At 55.5% G+C, this 21,694-nt stretch overlaps 1 protein-coding gene across 1 annotated transcript in view; it reads left to right on the forward strand.

Annotated features, from left to right (window-relative positions):
• The window catches only part of WWC2 (WW and C2 domain containing 2), a 149,084-nt gene that overhangs the window by 91,068 nt on the left and 36,322 nt on the right, over nt 1-21,694 (forward strand). Inside the window, 5 exon segments of the mRNA XM_080662262.1 lie at nt 766-845; nt 6,851-6,980; nt 13,018-13,164; nt 13,737-13,810; nt 17,913-18,155. Of these exon segments, the coding sequence (XP_080518388.1) occupies nt 766-845; nt 6,851-6,980; nt 13,018-13,164; nt 13,737-13,810; nt 17,913-18,155 (674 nt within the window).

Below are 21,694 nucleotides of genomic sequence, written 5' to 3' on the forward strand. Positions count from 1 at the left end.
CTGCTGCTTCTCTGACCCACCAGACCTTCGTGGTGTTATTATCAAGGAACATATTTGGCAGTACGAAAAAAAAAAAATACTTTTTATCAGTTTGACATCAAATATTTGTTAGCCTGGTCGTGTTCTGGAAGCTTGGACTACAACTGGTGTGGTGCGGGGTCCTTTCCCACGGGGACAGGCAGTAAGCCAGGGCACAGGAAAGTGTAGCTTTTGAAAAATGCTGGGAACCGAATAAAACAGAGTAGTGCGTGAGTGGGTGGCTAGGACAGGTGACGTGTGGCTGAGACCTGAGTGACCAGGGGTCAGCGACTGGTGACCTGGGGAGAGTGCTCCAGCAGAGGGAACAGCATGTGCGGGGGCCCTGAGGCGGCACTGCTGGCCTGTCTGAGAGGCAGAGGCGTGGCCAGAGGTCCTGGAGCCTGGGCAGGAGGCGTCCAAGCTCCTAGAGTTAGCGATGCCTTGGTTTAAAGCCGACTCTCCCTTCCTGGCTGTTTGTCACAAACTGGAGACAATGGTGACGTGGCGCTCAGAGGAATGATGCTAAGTGGATGCCGAGGGTTAATATCAGCAGTAATGTCGGCCACTGATAATTTATACATAATTAATCTGCCGGGCACAGAATTTATGTCAAGGAGAAACTAGCAGAGTGAATGTTCAACTGAGGGCTGTGTTCATGTGTTTAATAGTTTACTAATGGATTATCTTTTAAAACAGTGTTGCCAATTATTTACAAACATGCGTCTTTACATTGATTTCTCACAAAAGGTTAAAAAGCTGAAGCGGGAACTCTCGCAGATGAAGCAGGAACTGCTCTATAAGGAACAAGGCTTTGAGACCCTACAACAGTGAGTATAACGATCCTGAAGGTGGCCTCAGGGTAGCTCCCAGCCCCCTAACTCGTGCAAAGGAAATGCAAGTGCAGGTCCCACACGACGTTTCTCAGGGAAACACACAGGTAAGAGCTCAAAGCTCTGCACCGAGAAATAAAAATCAACCCACAACCTACACACTTGGGGAAATCTATGTACTTTGAAAAGGGCTCAAGTTTTTATTACTCATTGGAGACCCAGGGAAACCAGTGAAAAGCTCGCTCATCGCCTGGTGCCTGCGGGCTGCTCCAGGATTGAGGTGTGGAGCTGAGAGACGCAGGACGTGCCCCCCACATTCTCCTCCAGGCTGCACTGAGCGCATCCCCGGGGCTTGGGCCGGGCTGGAGGTGCCTCTGCCCCCCTCATCCCCGGCGTGGCCTGGAGTCTCCCCGGGGCTGACCTCAGGGAGCAGGGGACTGTCAACACAGGAGGTGAGGAGTCCCCCACTTCCTGGTGCCCTGTCCTTCCCAGGCCCTTCACAGGTTCAAGGACAAGACACGAGACGCAGGGTGCGGGAACCGGAAACCCATGCCCATTCCCAGCCCCGGAAGCCACTGTTCCCCCTGCTGCCGAGGCCGACCTAGCTAGACTCTGACAGGCCCCAAGACCTCCCTACTCTCCCGGCCCCCACCCCAGGGCCTCCCGCCCCCCACCACAGGGCCTCCCGCCCCCCACCACAGGGCCTCCCGGTCCCCACCCACAGGGCCTCCCGCCCCCCACCACAGGGCCTCCCGGTCCCCACCCACAGGGCCTCCTAGCCCCCACCCACAGGGCCTCCCAGCCCCCACCACAGGGCCTCCCGGCCCCGACCCCCAGGGCCTCCTGCCCCCACCCACAGGGCCTCCCTGCCCCCACCACAGGGCCTCTCGGCCCCGACCCCCAGGGCCTCCTGCCCCCACCCACAGGGCCTCCCAGCCCCCATGCACAGGGCCTCCCGGGCCCCACCCACAGGGCCTCCCAGCCCCCACCACAGGGCCTCCCGGCCCCGACCCCCAGGGCCTCCTGCCCCCACCCACAGGGCCTCCCAGCCCCCACCCACAGGGCCTCCCAACCCCCCCCCCATAGGGCCTCCCAGCCCCCACCCACAGGGCCTCCCAACCCCCCCCCATAGGGCCTCCCAGCCCCCACCCACAGGGCCTCCCAACCCCCCCCATAGGGCCTCCTGCCCCCACCCACAGGGCCTCCCAACCCCCCCCCCCCATAGGGCCTCCCAGCCCCCACCCACAGGGCCTCCCAGCTCCCACCCACAGGGCCTCCCAGCCCCCAGGCACAGGGCCTGCGGGCCCCGACCCACAGGGCCTCCCAGCTCCCACCCACAGGGCCTCCCGGCGCCCACCCACAGGGTCTCCCGGCTCCCAACCCCCAGGGCCTCCTGCCCCCCACCCACAGGGTCTCCCGGCCCCCACCCCCAGGGCCTCCTGCCCCCCACCCACAGGGTCTCCCAGCCCCCACCCACAGGGCCTCCCAGCCCCCACCCACAGGGTCTCCCGGCCCCCACCTCCAGGGCCTCCCGGCCCCCACCCACAGGGCCTCCCAGCCCCCACCCCCAGGGCTTCCCATGCCAGGAGGCAGCATGGCTCACGGCCCATGACCACAGAGAGGCTGGAGGGCCTCGTCCCCCGAAGGCGTTCGCTGCCTTGACTTCCCTTCTCTGATGCAGGGCGCGTGCACCCGCTGCGGGGCAGTGTCTGCAGAGATTCCTCCATCACGCAGGGTCCCATCCTCCCCGTGTCTCCCTCAGTGGCAGTCCCAGCTAGCAAGGCGCCCCCCTTCTAAAGACCCTGTGTCACGGCCGGCAGACTCACTGATTGTTCACGTGTTGGGTGACGAGTCGTATCTCGGATGCCCAGTCACTCTGGATCACCAGTCATGTGACTTGACTTTCAGACACTGGTTTGGTGGCTCCTCTTCTGCCCACTCACCGCCTGGAATCCTGACCATGGTGTTCTTCCAGACACGCCCACCCTCGTGGCTCTCAGATATGAGCGCATGTTAGCCATGGGGCGGGGGCTAAAGTATCCTGTGTCTGCTCTGACCCCAGGTGTGTTTTAGGAGCCCAGGCGGGGTTAAAGGTCGCTCTTCGAAGAGTTCCGTTGCTTGAGAGCCCCCTGAAATGTGGGCAGATCCAGGGGACACAAATGTGTCGTTCAGTAGTTGCGTCGCAGCATAAAGGGGGCTTTGTGGCAGGCATGGGGGGAGACAGATTCGGGAGCGCACCACCCAAGGTTGAGCCACACGTTAAACATTTTTCAGGCACGTGAAAGTGTAACCCGCGTCACCACCGGGGGTCGAAGGTTAGCCAAACTTGCAGTCTTTGTTATATTGATGAAACAAAGCCGTATTGTCTCAGTTTTTATAGGAATCTGAGGCATGTTTAAGAATCTGTCAATAACATTCCACAAGGAAACAATAGCCGTTTGTTGTAAAAATGCAGGCATTCTCCCGCAGTGATGCTGGTCGCGCCAGCCGGAGGAGGAGGACGTGGTATCTAACATCAGCAGCCTCCCTTGTCTGTCTCCCCCGGCGGCAGAGTACAGCTGTTCCCATTCCAGCCTCAGCCACCTCCTACCAGGACATTGGATAGTAATTGATGGAGCCCAGCGACCATATCTTCAAGAAACGACATTGCTGGTGCTATAAAGGGACTTTTACTTGGGGTTAGGACAGAAAGCATATTTCAAGAAAAGATTTAAATAGAATCGCATTGCAGGCTTTTGCAACTTTTCACTTATTCACAATAGAACGGAACATTTTTGTTGAATCTGGAGTTACAATGTAACTTAAACCCGGGCTTTCATGTACGTGGTACAGTGGTTTATGCCGGATGAGTGAATGGGGTTTTATCCTCTAAGTTATTCATGTCGTTCACTCTGTGGCCCCAGATTTGACCTTGGCCTAAGCGATAGTGCAGCATGAGTGTAGATGGAGCCCAGGAAGAGGCTATTGCCCTGCCCCTCCGTGTTCACTCGGATCGGAGGGGAGGTGGTGAGGCCCCAGCAGGCAAGCACAGGTCCCAAGGAAGCCTGGCTCCGGGGGACTTACTTTCCGGGAAGGTGTGCAGATGGCAATTTCTTCTCTTCCAGAAAAGACTAAGACACAGATAAACATTAATTACAGGGACACACAAACGTAAAGGTTTAAAAAAAAAAATTAGGGAAAAACATAAAATGGTATTTCTCAAATTAAGAACAAAAAACAGTACTTTGTTTTAAAAATCAGCAAATAATGCTAATATTTTATTATATTGTCAGTTAGGGTCAAAAGAGAAAAAAGATGGAAGATGAAAGGTGGAGGAGGAAGGGAAGAGAGGTGGAGGTAACATGCCCCCCACATTCTGCTCCGCAGGGAGGGGGTGGGGGCACAGTGAGAGCAGAGAGGCTCCAAGGGGCAGGAGTGGGGGAGACAGACAGACCCGAGGGCGCTGGGGCACGGGGCTGGGCTGCGCCTGCCTCTCAGATTCAGCATTCAGGGGAGCCACCGATAGCCAGGAAATGTTCATCTGTTTGTAAAGCTCGCTAACATTTAAATTTGCAGTCTTGAGGGAGTTCTGCTTTTATTTTTAAAAGGTAAAGTTTATTCCTGAAAACAGCTTACCTGCTTTTTTATCTTATTTTTATTGATTTTTTTTTTTAGAGAGAGAGGAAGGGGCGGGGAGATAGAAGCATCAATGATGAGAGAGAGAGAATCACTGATTGGCTGCCTCCTGCATGCCCCACACCGGGGATGGAGCCAGCAACCCGGGCCTGTGCCCTGACCAGGACTTGAACTGGTGGCTTCTTGGTTCCTGGGTCGATGCTCAACCGCTGAGCTACACTGGCCAGGCTGCTGTTTTATTTTCAAATGTCAAAGTTGATATCTGAATTAGAGGTTTGTTTTACTGTTGAATTCTGAAGGTTTTACCCAAATAGGGAAAAATTACTTGGGCTTTAGAAATTCACTTTGACATAGTTTGAGACACCTATTACTAGCCATTTCATAGACTCAAACAGAATTTTTAAAAAATCAAAATAAGAATTTTGGCCCTAACTGGTTTGGCTCAGTGGATAGAGCATCGGCCTGCAGACTCAAGGGTCCCAGGTTCGATTCCAGTCAAGGGCATGGACCTTGGTTGCGGGCACATACCCAGTAGGGGGTGTGCAGGAGGCAGCTGATGGATGTTTCTAACTCTCTATCCCTCTCCTTTTCTCTCTGTAACAAATCAATAAAAAAAAATATATATATATATATATATATATATATATATATATATATATATATATATATAGAGAGAGAGAGAGAGAGAGAGAGAGAGAGAGAGAGAGTGTACATTGGGTCTCCACTGATAAAAGGAAGGTAGTAGGCAAGTGAGCTTTAAAAAATAAATAAATAAATAAGAATTTTGCCTCCACTAAGTGTAATACTTCAGGGACCCATCAACTTCACTGATAAGTCCCTCCCCAAATAAATGGAATTAGCCAACATCCACAGTGCTCCCAGTGTTTTCATCAAAGACTCTCGGTGTCCCAGTCCCAAGAGCCCAGGCCGAGGCTGTCATTGTGAAGAGTCCCGGAGCGGCTGAGTGTTGAGGCCACGTCGGGGCTAAGTCTGCATCACCTCTGGCCTCGGCTTCTTCACTCGGAGGAGGTGACAGGGGTCTCCAGGGTCCCTTCCCACCCCAACGCCGTGCGTGCTTAATGCATGGCTTTGTTCGCGGCACTCCATCCATCTTCAGGTGGCCTTTGATGAAACCGATTTTACTTTGCCAGGTTCCTGAAGACTTTGCTTCTTTGCTGAGCAGCACAAAACAGTTGCTAAGCTCGCACTTGGGGAGTGCGTTGTGTGCACCAGGTTTACTTGTTTGGGGAAACGGGAAGAGTGACCGCGAAGGCCTTGGCTTTGGTTTCTCAGATGATGTCCGTCACGTGGAAACAAACACAGATTGTTAAATGTTGAAAGTCCAGTGAGCGGAGAGCCCGTCTTCTGTGACGTGACGGCTGGCTCTTCGCCGTGGGAAAGCCTGCAGAGAAGGAGGGCCGTGGGCTGCGGACAGGCAGGGCCGTGTCCAGCATGGGCCCTGGGCAGGTGGTGGGGGAGCCGGCAGTGCGAGAGGGGAGGTGCTGACCGTCGCTTACGGAGGGCGGGGTCAGCCGGTGGAGCCCCTCAGACACAGAGACTTGGGTCCATGCCGCCGTCGGTCGGACAGGGGCGGCCAGGGGAGCTGCGAGGGCGTTGGGGAAGCAGACCCGCAGGGCAGCACGTCAGCCACTGAAGACTAGTCAGTGGGGTTGACAGGTGAGCTTGCCTGCCCTTCTGCCTTATTCCTGGACTTGACCTCATTCGGCAAGGCAAGCAGTTTACCCCCACTCCCAACCCTGACAAACGCGGAGTAGATACACCTCGTATATTGAAAAGGAAGGAGAGACTAACGCACGATCCAGAGGTCACAGGGCGCTCGCCGGTGTGAGCAACAAGCGCTGCCGTGTAGGAAGGCCTGCCGGCTGCCGGCTGCGGCGTGGCTGGGTCTGCAGGCCTTCCGCAGTGAACTCGGCCGCGGCGTGGCTGGGTCTGCAGGCCTTCCGCAGTGAACTCGGCCGCCCGCGGTCTGAACCCTGGACACCTGTGCTTGTTCCTCTGCTAGGTCGTTTGCCAGCGCCCTGGCCCTTTCTCAGCCTGTGATGCCGTTTGAGTTCTGCTGGCAGTGGGGTCACCCAGCAGACCGAAAGCAAAGAGGCATGAAAGTGATGGGGAAGGGCCTGGGGGAGGGAGGTAGGAGGCGGGAGGTGGGAGGCGGGAGGCGGGGGCAATCCCGGCTGGAAGTGGCTGGAAGAGACAGAGGTGCTCTCCTCTCTGAAGGAAGATGCTGACATGTGAGAGTCAAGGACTAAAGCAGTCAGCCAACTAACCCAACCCAGACCAGTCCCTCCTGCCTGTTGAACTTGTACTCGGTCATTCTTTAACTTTTTTTCCTTCTCTCTCTCTCTCTTTTTTTTTTCTTTTAACAGAATTGATAAAAAAATGTCCGGAGGCCAGAGTGGCTATGAGCTTAGTGAGGCCAAAGCCATTCTCACGGAACTGAAGTCCATCAGAAAGGCTATCAGCTCAGGAGAGAAAGAAAAACAGGATCTGATGCAGGTATGTTACGGGGCACCTTGCCAAGTCCAACCACTGCCTTCCGGGGCCCAGAAACTCCCCTGGAGGCAGATTTCTCCATCCGGGTCGGAGGGCCCTCCATCACCCTCCCCTCCGTGCGACACTGGCCCGGAGCAGATGGTTACGGCTCCAGCACTGCCTGGAGGGGAACACGCTCCCGAGGTCCCTGACCTGTAAGTCAGTGAGTGGTGGGTCCTGCAGCCACGCGAGGAGATGAGCATCCGTGTGCGCCCTGCGGCTCACCGGAACTTCAGGCGGACCCTGACAAGCCGGGTCACCTAAGCCCCTGGTCCTCAGCCCGGGACCCGTGAAGGGATGGCTCCTGCCATCCGTAGGTAGAAGTCCTGCCTTGAGGGGCGGGGATCTGTGTGAGGATCTTAGGGAAGCTCGTCCGCCCAGGTGGTTGTCCGAGTGGCGTGGGGAATGCTGGCCCCGCAGCGGGGTGGCTGGGTGGTCACCTGGGGGGTCTGCTTGGCACAGGAGAGCCCCTCGCTACCCCTGGAACCTCAGCATACAGGTCTCAGGTCCCCGTGACCCAGCCCTGCGTGTGGAAACCAAAAAACCACCACCATGCGGTGATCCGCAGTCTGCATTCCGAGCGTCTCCACTTAGCAGACAGCCGAGGTCTCTGCCTCCGCCCCTCCTCCATCCATGGCCGGCACAGCGCGGAGAGGTCTCTGTATTTCAGATATCTCTGCCTCCTCCCCTCCTCCATCCATGACCGTCACAGCGCGGAGAGGTCTCTGTATTTCAGATATCTCTGCCTCCTCCCCCTCCTCCATCCATGACCGTCACAGCGCGGAGAGGTCTCTGTATTTCAGATATCTCTGCCTCCTCCCCTCCTCCATCCATGACCGTCACAGCGCGGAGAAGTCTCTGTATTTCAGATATCTCTGCCTCCTCCCCTCCTCCATCCATGACCGTCACAGCACGGAGAAGTCTCTGTATTTCAGATATCTCTGCCTCCTCCCCTCCTCCATCCATGGCCGGCACAGCGCGGAGAAGTCTCTGTATTTCAGATATCTCTGCCTCCTCCTCTCCTGCATCCATGACCGTCACAGTGTGGAGAAGTCTCTGTATTTCAGATATCTCTGCCTCCTCCTCTCCTGCATCCATGACCGTCACAGTGTGGAGAAGTCTCTGTATTTCAGATATCTCTGCCTCCTCCCCTCCTCCATCCATGGCCGGCACAGCGCGGAGAGGTCTCTGTATTTCAGATATCTCTGCCTCCTCCTCTCCTGCATCCATGACCGTCACAGCGCGGAGAAGTCTCTGTATTTCAGATATCTCTGCCTCCTCCCCTCCTCCATCCATGGCCGGCACAGCGCGGAGAGGTCTCTGTATTTCAGATATCTCTGCCTCCTCCCCTCCTCCATCCATGGCCGGCACAGCGCGGAGAGGTCTCTGTATTTCAGATATCTCTGCCTCCTCCCCCTCCTCCATCCATGGCCGGCACAGCGCGGAGAGGTCTCTGTATTTCAGATATCTCTGCCTCCTCCCCCTCCTCCATCCATGGCCGGCACAGCGCGGAGAGGTCTCTGTATTTCAGATATCTCTGCCTCCTCCCCTCCTCCATCCATGACCGTCACAGCGCGGAAAAGTCTCTGTATTTCAGATATCTCTGCCTCCTCCCCTCCTCCATCCATGACCATCACAGCGCAGAGAAGTCACTGTATTTCAGATATCTCTGCCTCCTCCCCTCCTCCATCCATGACCATCACAGCGCAGAGAAGTCTCTGTATTTCAGATATCTCTGCCTCCTCCCCTCCTCCATCCATGACGGTCACAGCGCGGAGAAGTCTCTGTATTTCAGATATCTCTGCCTCCCCCCCAACCTGCATCCATGACCGTCACAGCGCGGAGAAGTCTCTGTATTTCAGATATCTCTGCCTCCTCCCCCTCCTCCATCCATGACCGTCACAGTGCGGAGAAGTCTCTGTATTTCAGATATCTCTGCCTCCTCCCCTCCTCCATCCATGGCCGGCACAGTGTGGAGAAGTCTCTGTATTTCAGATATCTCTGCCTCCCCCCTCTCCTCCATCCATGACCGTCACAGCACGGAGAGGTCTCTGTATTTCAGATATCTCTGCCTCCTCCCCTCCTCCATCCATGACCATCATTGCGCAGAGAAGTCTCTGTATTTCAGATATCTCTGCCTCCTCCCCTCCTCCATCCATGACTGTCACAGTGCGGAGAGGTCTCTGTATTTCAGATATCTCTGCCTCCTCCCCTCCTCCATCCATGGCCGGCACAGCGCGGAGAGGTCTCTGTATTTCAGATATCTCTGCCTCCTCCCCCTCCTCCATCCATGGCCGGCACAGCGCGGAGAAGTCTCTGTATTTCAGATATCTCTGCCTCCCCCCTCTCCTCCATCCATGACCGTCACAGCGCGGAGAAGTCTCTGTATTTCAGATATCTCTGCCTCCTCCCCTCCTCCATCCATGACCGTCACAGCGCGGAGAAGTCTCTGTATTTCAGATATCTCTGCCTCCTCCCCTCCTCCATCCATGACCGTCACAGTGCAGAGAAGTCTCTGTATTTCAGATATCTCTGCCTCCTCCCCTCCTCCATCCATGACCGTCACAGCGCGGAGAAGTCTCTGTATTTCAGATATCTCTGCCTCCTCCCCTCCTCCATCCATGGCCGGCACAGCGCGGAGAAGTCTCTGTATTTCAGATATCTCTGCCTCCTCCCCTCCTCCATCCATGGCCGGCACAGTGTGGAGAAGTCTCTGTATTTCAGATATCTCTGCCTCCCCCCTCTCCTCCATCCATGACCGTCACAGCACGGAGAGGTCTCTGTATTTCAGATATCTCTGCCTCCTCCCCTCCTCCATCCATGACCATCATTGCGCAGAGAAGTCTCTGTATTTCAGATATCTCTGCCTCCTCCCCTCCTCCATCCATGACTGTCACAGTGCGGAGAAGTCTCTGTATTTCAGATATCTCTGCCTCCCCCGCTTCTCCATCCATGACCGTCACAGCGCGGAGAGGTCTCTGTATTTCAGATATCTCTGCCTCCTCCCCTCCTCCATCCATGACCGTCACAGCGCGGAGAAGTCTCTGTATTTCAGATATCTCTGCCTCCTCCCCTCCTCCATCCATGACCATCGCAGTGTGGAGAGGTCTCTGTATTTCAGATATCTCTGCCTCCTCCCCTCCTCCATCCATGACCATCGCAGTGTGGAGAAGTCTCTGTATTTCAGATATCTCTGCCTCCCCCCTCTCCTCCATCCATGACCGTCACAGCACGGAGAGGTCTCTGTATTTCAGATATCTCTGCCTCCTCCCCTCCTCCATCCATGACCATCATTGCGCAGAGAAGTCTCTGTATTTCAGATATCTCTGCCTCCTCCCCTCCTCCATCCATGACTGTCACAGTGCGGAGAGGTCTCTGTATTTCAGATATCTCTGCCTCCTCCCCTCCTCCATCCATGACCATCATTGCGCAGAGAAGTCTCTGTATTTCAGATATCTCTGCCTCCTCCCCTCCTCCATCCATGACTGTCACAGTGCGGAGAAGTCTCTGTATTTCAGATATCTCTGCCTCCCCCGCTTCTCCATCCATGACCGTCACAGCGCGGAGAGGTCTCTGTATTTCAGATATCTCTGCCTCCTCCCCTCCTCCATCCATGACCGTCACAGCGCGGAGAAGTCTCTGTATTTCAGATATCTCTGCCTCCTCCCCTCCTCCATCCATGACCATCGCAGTGTGGAGAGGTCTCTGTATTTCAGATATCTCTGCCTCCTCCCCTCCTCCATCCATGACCATCGCAGTGTGGAGAAGTCTCTGTATTTCAGATATTTGGAGTCTTCCCCCACCCAGTGAGGCTTTCGTCTATGTCTTTGGGAAAATGTTAGGGCCAGTGGTGATGTTTGCATTCCTAATAGAACCTCTAAACTTAAATACTACATTCAGCTACTTCATGCCAGTTTTCAAAATGCTAGCTGAACTTAGGTAAATATCCTTGAACCCATATAATTTTGCATTTTGGCAGTTTTGAAATAATTTGAGAGATCAAATAGGAAAGACAACAGCAATAATAACAAATACTTAAAGTATTGGCTCTGTGCCAGACAATCTCTGTGCACCTTGCATAGAAATAATTCACTTAATTATCACAACAACCTAAAGATGGGCACTTTTATTATCCCAAATTTACAGACAAGGAAATCATGGCACAGAAAAGTAAGTAACTCACTGAAAGTCACACAGCTGGTGACAGGACTCCAATTCACACCCAGTGGTTTTGCCACGATCATAACACAGACAGGACTTTATTTGGATGTATTCTGCTTTTGTTTCACAGTGGTCCTGCTGATTAAATCAATAACTTCTGAAATGCACATAATATAGGTCACTTGAAAAAAGTTAATGGAACTTGAACAAATTTATAGTAGTCAGCAATTTAGGTCATCTTTGATTCTTCCTATAAACTTTGGGTTTATACACAAGCCAGATTAAATGGAAAGAAAAGATTCCCTTTTAATTTCTCCAGTATCCTATCTAATAAAGAGCTAATACGGTAATGGCCGTCACGCCGTAACGACCGATCAGCAGGAGGCTGCATGCGCAGCGAGGCACGCGAGGGTGGCCCCGCGAGGAGGTGGGAGGCGGGGTGCCTCCTCACAGCGGTGGGAGGCGAGGTGCCTCCTCGTGCGATTTCAATCCCGCGCTGGGCCCCTAGTATAAAATAATTAGTAAATACAGAAATCAACAGTAGAGCTGAAGTGGCATTGGGTATCTTCTGTGACTTTCAAACCTCTTTTACCACAACACACAGTAAGAAATATATTTAATGTCAAAACCCCTTCACAGATATATCCCCCGTGGATACACACAGAACAAACCTCACAGAAACATGCCCGCGCTTAGCGCCAGTAATGCACTCAGACTTCCTTTTCTAGGCCCTTCCGTTTCTTAAAAAAAACTAGTCAGGATCGAGTGCATTGTCGTCACAGGCAGGTTTGGAAAATGCTAGTCTCTTCACTGCACAGATGGAAAAATTGAAAAGACTTACCAGCGTCACTAAGCAATTCCTGGGTTCTTTTCTGTGACGTATTATTTGATGTGACCATTTAAGGTTTATCCCTTTGGTGTACACATTTTGTATAAATATCCCTTTGAAAGAAAATAGAGAAAGTTAGGTAAAAATTACATATATATATATATCAGATATCTGATGGTTCTAATTTCTCATTATGAGAATTTTAAATACCAGGATCAAGTCTTGGTTCTTCATAAAGTTGGCCGGTTTCTCACCATTTGTACTAGTGTTTTGTGAGTTTCTTTTGCGTTGGTGCCAGTTTAGCTACAGTTTTTCCTTTTCCAGCCGTTTGCTTGCTCGCACCGCCCGCGGAGGCCAGCCCAGTCTGTCACCCCCGTGCTGACGGAGGCACGTGCACTTGACTCACTCTCCCAGCCAAGCGTGTCGCCTTAGCAGTGCCGCGCAGTCGGCCCAGGCGGGCTCAGATCGACGGCGTGTCGCGACCTCTGGGCCTCAGTTTCCCCATCTCTAACATTATGGGAGCCACGTAATCCCTCGGGTCCGGTCCAGGTGCATAGAATGGCGCCATGCGAGACACCAGCTAAGTACGACGATTCCTTGCTGTGTCTCAAATGAGACTGCATTAGAGGGATTCCATGCTTCCCTCCTTTCAACTGTGTGGAGTGAGTAGTTCTTATTAAAATAGAGGCTTCTTCAGAATGAGATTCCCAAAATAAGGAATATCTGAATTAAATAGATCGATACCATTATTCGGCAGGGTGAATAACTCCCAGGGTGTCTTGGGAAAGTTAAGATAACTCATTTCACAGGCTCTCACATACTACCAGAGTCACACGTGTATGTGCAAAATTATATTCTGCTCTTACTTCTTCAGTAATTTAAAGTGCTAGGTACCCGCTACAATGCAGTCATGGCTTCTTCCACGAAGATTCATTCTTTGCATTTACTTCTACGGTGGGCGTTGTGCCCTTATGCGTTAAGCTCACGGAGTCCTGTGTGTTTCCTGAACAGAGTCTGGCTAAGCTGCAGGAGCGGTTCCACCTGGACCAGAGCATCGGCCGATCGGAGCCAGACCTGAGGTCCAGTCCCGCCAACTCTCACCTCTCTCTCTCCAGACAGACCCTGGACGCCGGGTCCCAGACCAGCATTTCCGGAGAGGTGAGCCACGCCCGTAGGTGCGCTGTCCCGTTCGGGGTGCCATCAGCAGATCTGCAATGAGTCCCCGGGGATTTTCGTGTTCTCTTAGGCGCCTTTGAATTATGGGCTGTGACCGTAAAAGAGTTAGAGGTCAACAGAGGGCCTGCCTGTCTGAAAAATTAATTTCTGAAGTTATTTACTCCACATTGTATGCAGCTGGAAGCTAAAGGATGGAAAATGTGGCTCCTGTGCTAAATGAGGACATTAGCTCCAGTCCATAAATTTTATTGACCTGTGCACCTTCATAAACCCGTGGGTACCAGAAACGTTTACCTGATATTTTTAATCTTAAATTTAATGTGGGGGGAAATGATGTGAACGTCTTTGAAAGACAGACAATGTGAGTTAAAAAGGCATCGTTCTGCCCCTACGGAGACTGTAGAGCAAGTGCCTTCTTCAGCCTCTCCCACCGGAGTCTCAATGTCAGCTCCGTCTCCTCGGCCTTTTCCAGGACTCGGAATTCCCAGAAACAGAAGCAGTTAACTTCCGTCTTGAGCGGATTCATGGACGTTTTCCCTTTTGTTTTTCGCCAGATCGGAGTGAGAAGCAGATCGAATTTAGCTGAAAAGGTCAGGCTGAGTCTACAGTATGAAGAAGCCAAAAGAAGGTGAGCCTGGGCAGGGTGCAGCCGGCGGCCGGCGGCCGGGGCTCCATCAGCGTGCGGCTCCCGCAGCGGGGCAGCTCCAGGCTCACCTCCGCTCCTGCAGTGACACCTGCTGGCCGCTCCCACACTCGCTCGCTCGCTTGCTTGCTCGCTCGCTCAGGCTCCCTGGTGTCTTAGAAGTCAGGGCTCAGAGCCCCTCTCGGCTCGCTGTTTCCCTTTTCCCCTCCCCGCGAAGCCGAAGAACATGGGATTCATGAGTGTGGGGACGAAATTCTCCCCTCTTCCGGAAGCGGGGAGGTTTGAGCTTGCACCACACTGACAGTGGCTCAGGTACAGGACGGGGTAGTGGCGTGCGGGCCCCAGGTAGACAGCGGCCAGCACGCTCCTCTGTGTGGGGGAGCTCCTGCTAATGTCCTCAAAGATCCGAGGGGGCTGCCAGTGCCAAATTCCCGGAGAAGGACGAGAGAGCTCCTTCCTCTCCTTTGCCTCCCGAGCCCCCGTCACACCCTGTGCGTCTTTTTCTCCCGGTGACTCTGCGAGGAAGCGTAAGGGACTCACCGTTCTTGCCTAGTAGGCAGACGCAGCTTGTTTCCATGATACAGGGCACCTGGTGTACTGTGAGGGGGAGAGCCGTACTGAAACGTTGGATGTCGTGATTTTCCCTTTAAGATTTCAATAATGCTATTGATGTGCCATTTAGGAAGACGGGGTGGGCTGCATTATCCCTCGGCACGGGACAGAGAAACCTGTCTGTTGTCCCGCACGCGCGTGGAGCCTCACTGAGAGAACCTGCTGAGCGCCCGGGAGCCGGGGGGTGGGGGGTACTGACGTGTGTGCACTGCGGTTGGGGAAGGTCCTTTATAAGCATTTCCAGAGTTCTTGGGGCTGCCTGACTTTAACAAGTGATTACCTGATCCGCCTAAAGACACTGTTTGCCTCTGCCCAGCCTCTGTTACGAACGTGACTCGGTCCTTCGGTTTCCTGGAAGCGTCCTCGGCTTTGCGCCACAAATTATTAACCACGTGAGCTGAGCAGGTCACCTGGTCTCTCCCAACAACATCTTACCGACTAGTTTTAATGCCTGTGACTCTGCCCCGGGAGGTGGTCAGCTTCCCGAGGTCAGGCAGCGTGTTGTGGGCTTTACCGCCTGCTCCTCAGCGCCCAGGCGGAGGCTCGGACGCTCTGGTTTCGTGGCCCCGGCCATGGAAGCAGCTGGGGGAGGGTTGCAGCCCTCGGGCTGTGAGCACGCAGGCCGTGAGCGGTCGGCACCGGGTCTGCGGTGGGCCACGCCAGGCCGTGAGCGGTCGGCACCGGGTCTGCGGTGGGCCACGCTAGGCCGTGAGCGGTCGGCACCGGGTCTGCGGTGGGCCACGCCAGGCTGTGAGCGGTCGGCACCGGGTCTGCGGTGGGCCACGCCAGGCCGTGAGCCGTCGGCACCGGGTCTGCGGTGGGCCACGCCAGGCCGTGAGCGGTCGGCACCGGGTCTGCGGTGGGCCCCGCCAGGCCGTTAGCGGTCAGGTCTGCGGTGGGCCCCGCCAGGCCGTTAGCGGTCAGGTCTGCGGTGGGCCCCGCCAGGCCGTTAGCGGTCAGGTCTGCGGTGGGCCCCGCCAGGCCGTGAGCGGTCAGGTCTGCGGTGGGCCCCGCCAGGCCGTGAGCGGTCAGGTTTGCGGTGGGCCCCGCCAGGCCGTGAGCGGTCAGGTCTGCGGTGGGCCACGCCAGGCCGTGAGCGGTCAGGTCTGCGGTGGGCCCCGCCAGGCCGTGAGCGGTCAGGTCTGCGGTGGGCCCCGCCAGGCCGTGAGCGGTCAGGTCTGCGGTGGGCCCCGCCAGGCCGTGAGCGGTCAGGTCTGCGGTGGGCCCCGCCAGGCCGTGAGCGGTCAGGTCTGTGGTGGGCCCCGCCAGGCCGTGAGCGGTCAGGTCTGCGGTGGGCCCCGCCAGGCCGTGAGCGGTCAGGTCTGCGGTGGGCCACGCCAGGCCGTGAGCGGTCAGGTCTGCGGTGGGCCATGCCAGGACTTGGCCTGGTTGTCTAGGAGACGGCCACACTCGGGATGAACCTGAGAGCCAGGCCCATGCTCCGGGTTCTGGGGCCTTGACCCGACTTCCCCTGGGGCAGCTTGAGCACTCGCTGCACTTTGTTTCCGACCAGTTCTTCCATCGGGGGCTTGCACAGCGCTGCTCCAGGTGTCCCCCGCATTTCCTGTTTGTCCCCAGATGTGGTGCGCCCTCTCCAGGTAAAATCCACACCTGCCTGGTGCCGGGTCGGAGTCCGAGGCGCCCTCTTTCCTTCGTGCCTTGTCGCTCCGGGTTCAGCTGGTTAACTCGGTCCCCTGGACGCGTGAGGCCGGTTCTGCCCCGTGAGGGGCTTGCTGTCCTGCTCCCTGACTCGGGCTCTGTGTTCGAGGGACCAGCGGTGCTGACGAGGGGCATCGTGAGGGCTTGCGCACGTGTCGGAAACGCTGTTTCTTCCTCGATCCTGAGCGAGTGGAGGCGGCTGTGCGCCTGTAGGCAGCTTTCTCCTCCAGCCTGGTCTTGTGCTTAATGAAGCTAGTAACACCACGCTTACTCAGCATTTTGATGGTTACTTTTCCTGTACGCTGAGACGGCTGTGTGTGGTTCCGTGGCTACAGCTGCGGAATAGCTGATGCTGCATCCATCAGCAATGCAGACGGTGGGTGGAATCAACGTGCCCGTTGGAGGAGGCGACTTTACTTTTTTTTTTTTTAATATATTTTATTGATTTTTTACAGAGAGGAAGGGAGAGAGATAGAGAGTTAGGAACATCGATGAGAGAGAAACATCGATCAGCTGCCTCCTGCACACCCCCTACTGGGGATGTGCCCGCAACCAAGGTACATGCCCTTGACCGGAATCGAACCCAGGACCCTTCAGTCCGCAGGCCAACGCTCTATCCACTGAGCCAAACTGGTTTTGGCGAGGCGACTTTACTTTTAACGAAAACAAGGAACTCTGGAGTTTGTGGAACCGCTTCCATCTTGGCCCTGATACCGTTTTCTGTTTGTTCACCTTTTTCCTCCTCTTCTCCAACTTCTCCCGTAAAAAAGGAAAAACAGGATCCCCCTCTCTGGGTGTCAGATTCTGGCGTGCTCTGTAGCAAGCCAAAGCGACCGTCATACTTTTTACAGGAATTGGCGCCCTTGTGCCGAGGCCAGCTGTGTTCACAGGTGGTCTTGTGCCATTGGTCCCGGGGGCCCGTGCCTTTGACCGTGTGAACCACGGCGCCCTCGCCGAGCCGCATTGCACTTATTGGCAGGTGGTCCAAGCAGCCTCCGTGAGTCGGAGGTCGCTTGACCATCGAGTGGAAGGCTCTGCACAGAGAGAAATGCGGGGTCAGGCGAAATTATGAAACCGGCCAAGTTTCCCTTCGCTGCTTCCCTTCCTCCTCCTCCGTCGCTGTCCCCCCACTCACACCTGTTGTCACTCAGTGATGCAGCCACCAGGGCCGTCTGCTGCTGAGCAGCCAGGTGCCTGTGTGCAGGGGAGAGCTGGGCCAAAGGCAGGGATGCCCAGCGCTGCTCCGTACAGCGTGGACGCCAGCACAGCAGGGAGGGGCGTCGTGGGCACAGCCCAGGGGAAGCGGTGAGGCCTGGCCCGCTCTTGGTGCCGTGGAGCTGGGGGGGGGGGGGGGGTTTGACTGTCTTAATCCCGGTTCGCCCACCCATCGCTCTTCTCCCTCTTCCTTCCCCGCCTGGCTCGTGTCCCAGTACCGCCCAAGCCACCCTGGGGACAGCGTCTCACCTACAGGACAAATCTGTAACGGTAGCACTTGGGGCACCGCAGCTTTTAATGGGGCCTCCAGGTCTTCACCACCTGCCAGGGTCCCGGAGCCCCTGCTTTGGAGCTTCTGTGTGCTGTGACCTTCACCCTTTTCTCAGAGAGGGGGTGCGCTCACCACACTTTAAAGGTGGGACAGTGACGCGGTGACAGCTGAGCACAGAGCCAGGCCCAGAGACTGGCGAGGCTCACACCCCCTGGCGAGGCTCACACCCCCTGGCGAGGCTCACAGGAGTCCAGCGTCCACCCGCCTTAGCCCGTCCGTTTCCTCCTCTTGGAGCTCTGCGTTCACGCTCACCTCTCATCTCTGTTCCAGCATGGCCAACCTGAAAATTGAGCTGTCAAAACTGGACAGTGAAGCCTGGCCTGGGGCGCTGGATGTTGAGAAGGAGAAGCTGATGCTGATTCACGAGAAAGAGGAACTGCTGAAGGAGCTTCAGTTCGTCACTCCACAGAAACGCACCCGAGACGAGCTGGCGCGCCTGGAGGCTGACCGGCAGCGGCTGGAGGCGGAGCTGCTGTCCGTGCGGGGCGCCCCCAGCCGGGCGCTGGCCGAGAGGTGGGTGTCCCCGGGGCCGGGCCGCGGAAACCTGTGGGTGTGTCTCAGCTGTGCCGGGTGCCAGGCCCCTGGTCTTGGTGCTCTCGGGTGCACTGCGCTCAGCGGCCCTTCCTGTCCATCCATCCAGCACCCGTCCCGCTGTCCCTCCGAGTCCCGCAGCTCCTCCGGTCTGTGAGGATCGGGAAAATGCCGAGACAGATGCTGAATAGCTAAGGGATGCAGAGCGGCACTGACCGTGGCTGATAGCAGCAGCTGTAAACCAAGCACCTGATACGCAAGCTTCGTGTTCTGGGTTTATTCCTCACAAGAATGCAAAAGGTGTTACTTCTCATTTCCCAAGGAAAGGTCAGCTTGTGCCCTCGACCCTCTCACCAGGTCACAGAACGTTCTCGCGGACTTTGTCCGTTGAAACCCTCCTCTGAAGTAGGTGAAATGTAAAGCAGTTTTCTCATCTCTGCGGGAAGGTGTCGTGTGATCATTTAATCTTAAAAATCCGGTTCTGCAATCAGATCAGCAGGACTGTTAGGCAGGGGACCCCCTGGGTGTCGGTGTGACAGGCTCACAGCTGCACCTGATGACTGACACGGCCAACACCTGTGCCAGCCGTGGACTAGGTGGCACCTGAGCCCCACACACCCTCAGCCAACAAGGGAGGAGCAGGGTCCAGTCCCAGGTGACAGGAGAGAAACTCACATACGTGTAATTCCAAGTGACCTGGGAGTAACCACGATACCCAGCCGTACCCAGTCCCTTTATTTTTGTAACTTCTCAGCTTCTTGCCTTCTAATTCCTTGTGCTCTGTAAGTGTTTAAGGTCATGTGTCTACGTAATAGCAAAACCTTTGAGTCGGCCAGCATGGCTCAGTGGTTGAGTGTTGACCTATAAACCAAGAAATCACAGCTCCATTTCTGGTTGCAGGCTCGATCCCCAGTGTGGGGCGTGCAGGAGGCAGCTGATCAATGATTCTCTCTCATCATTGATGTTTCTCTCTCTCTCTCTCTCTCTCTCTCTCTCTCTCTCTCTCTCTCTCATCTCCCTTCCTCTCTGAAATCAATAAAGATAAAAACAGTGTGGTGGGGAGGATGGAGGAAGGGAAAAATCTCTTGACTCCCCAGGTTAGGTGGCATCGTTGGTTGGACTTGCCTACCCTGCGTAGAGCCGCCTTGGGAGAACTGGCTTTTGTAAGGGAAAATGGTCAAGATAACGCGCAGCTGCAGCCTCGCCCCTTAGGGAGCAGGAGGCAGTGTGACCAGGGGAAGCCTCTGCAGGTGCCGTCCTGTCCCGTCTTAAAGGACCGCAGCGCCTTGCTGGCCCGGCCCCCCTCCTTCCCCTCCTGCTCCTGCGCTGGCGTCTGGAGGAGCTGATGGAGCTCAGCCCAAGGCAGGCTGAGCAGGCGGGCCGGGAAGGGTCCACGCGGCCAAGACCGAAGGGATTGAAAAGGGAGGGTGTGAGGAGGAGTCGTTGTTTCCCGAGTTACCTGGTGGTGGGTGTATGCGTTTGGGTGCCTTTCATTTCTAGGATGAAAGGGACAGTCCTCAGTAACCGTGAAGAGCGGGCAGCCTTGTGTGGCCCGCGTACAAAACGCCGGTGATATTTCGAGTGGTGCGTAGCCTTGCTAAGGTGACGGACCATGCGCGCCGGAAGACTGAGTCCTCAGGGCTCTGCGCGTAGACTGGGGCTGGGACACAGCCCCCACCCGTGTCCTGGGAGAGAGAGAAGCAGGCCATTTGTTTGCTGTAATCGGCTTTCCCATCGGCTGGAGCTTAAAGATCACTGATGAAGTAGCATTCAATATTTATTCTGTTCTAACTGCTTAGACACTGGCTTTTAAGCTTTGGTTCGCACATGTATGATAACTGTCAGGAACCCGTGACCGGTGCCCTCCAGCACTGTCCTGCCACGTCCCTGATTCCCTGACTCCGGACAGTGGTGGCTGAGGTCGTCCCCTGGTGGTGGCAAAGCATATCGGAAAGAGACCTGCTCAGCGAGGGACCCTCAGCAAAGAGAAATGGCTACCAAACGAAAGAATCATGTTCTTTCCATGCAGTTACCAAGATGCCTCGAACGCTGTGCTTTTCCATAACTGACCAGGTCTTAACATCGCTCCCTGCTTTCTCACAACTCTTAGAGGCTTGATCTCACATCTTGCCCAGATGTTTTAATTATTTCTTCATTCTAGTCACGCGCCACGTAAGGACATTTCAGTCAATGATGGACCACATATACAAGGGTGGTCTCAGAGTTATAATGGAGCTGAAAAATTCCTACACCTGGCGACCCACAGCCATCGTAGGGTTGTGGTACAACGCAGTACTCACGTGTTTGCGGTGACACCAGTGTAACCAGCCCACTGCACTGCCGGTCATGTGAGCGCGGCGCACCCACAGCTGTGCACAGTACAGAACAGCCGATGACGGTGCCAAATGGCTGTGACTGCTGCACGTATTCACCATACTGTGCTTTCCATCATTATATTTGCATGTACTCCAGAAAGAGCACTTTGGAAAAGTTTGCTGGCAGGCTCAGTATGACTGTGCTCCCATTTCACAGATGAGAAGGCTGAGGCCTGGACCGAGTGGCTCTCCTAAGGGTGCTCAGCCAGCACAGCACACCCAAGCCTGGAGCCCGTGTTCCGGGTCCCCGGCTGCAGCTCGGGCACCGCTCTGAATGGCTCGTGTCCATGACGTCTAAGGACCCTGAGGGGACACGGCTGGCCCCCGTGTCGGCTCCTCGCTGCAGAAACCCCCGTAGTAAACTTCCCTCGTTACGTTTGAGTGGACTCCAGAGAGAGTACTTTTTAAAAGTTTGCTGTTGAAAACCAACCTTTTTAGGGCACTTCACAAAAGAGCACTTAAAAACAGCCGCCGGGGCGCCGTGCAACGCCCTCGTCGCCTCTCACGTCTCCTGCTTGCTGGGTCTCCAGCGCAGCGTTTTCTCTCGTGCCGCATCTACTCTCGTGGTTTTGTGCCGCCGCTTGCGGTGCAGGCTTGGGCCCCGGCGCCACGGGCTGCACCGTGTGGCCTAGGTGTGGAGCAGGCTGCACACCAGACTCGTATACCGGTGCTTGGCAGCGTTTGCACAGCAGTGAATGGCAGTACATCTCTCAGAACGTATCTGCACCCCTGGCGCGTGACTGTGTAATATTTTTGCCACTGATCCTGAGGAGAATTTTAAAGTGAGTAGGTGGGGTAAGCGTGTCCTTTATTTTTTAATGTAAAGGGACTTACTATTTCAGTGGGTGACCTGAAAATGTGCCTACAAGGAAAGTCCTGGATGGTCCGAATCGGGAGGGGCCGGCAGCAGGGAGCGGGGACCTACCCTCGTCTTGCTGAGGGCAGTCGAACGGATGGCCTGGGGCAGCAGCACCAGCGGGAGGGATCTTGGGGACCAGGCTGGAGAGATCTGTCCCGCCCGGAGGACTCGAGGACAGAGAGCGGAGAAGGGCGTGGAGGCAGGCATGTGCCCTCTGAAGGGGTGACGTCGGAGCAGGTTCTAGATCAGCCGTGGGCAAACTACGGCCCGCGGGCCGGATCCGGCTG

Source organism: Plecotus auritus, assembly GCF_963455305.1.
Source record: "Plecotus auritus genome assembly, chromosome: 3".
Classification (NCBI taxonomy): Eukaryota; Metazoa; Chordata; class Mammalia; order Chiroptera; family Vespertilionidae; genus Plecotus; species Plecotus auritus.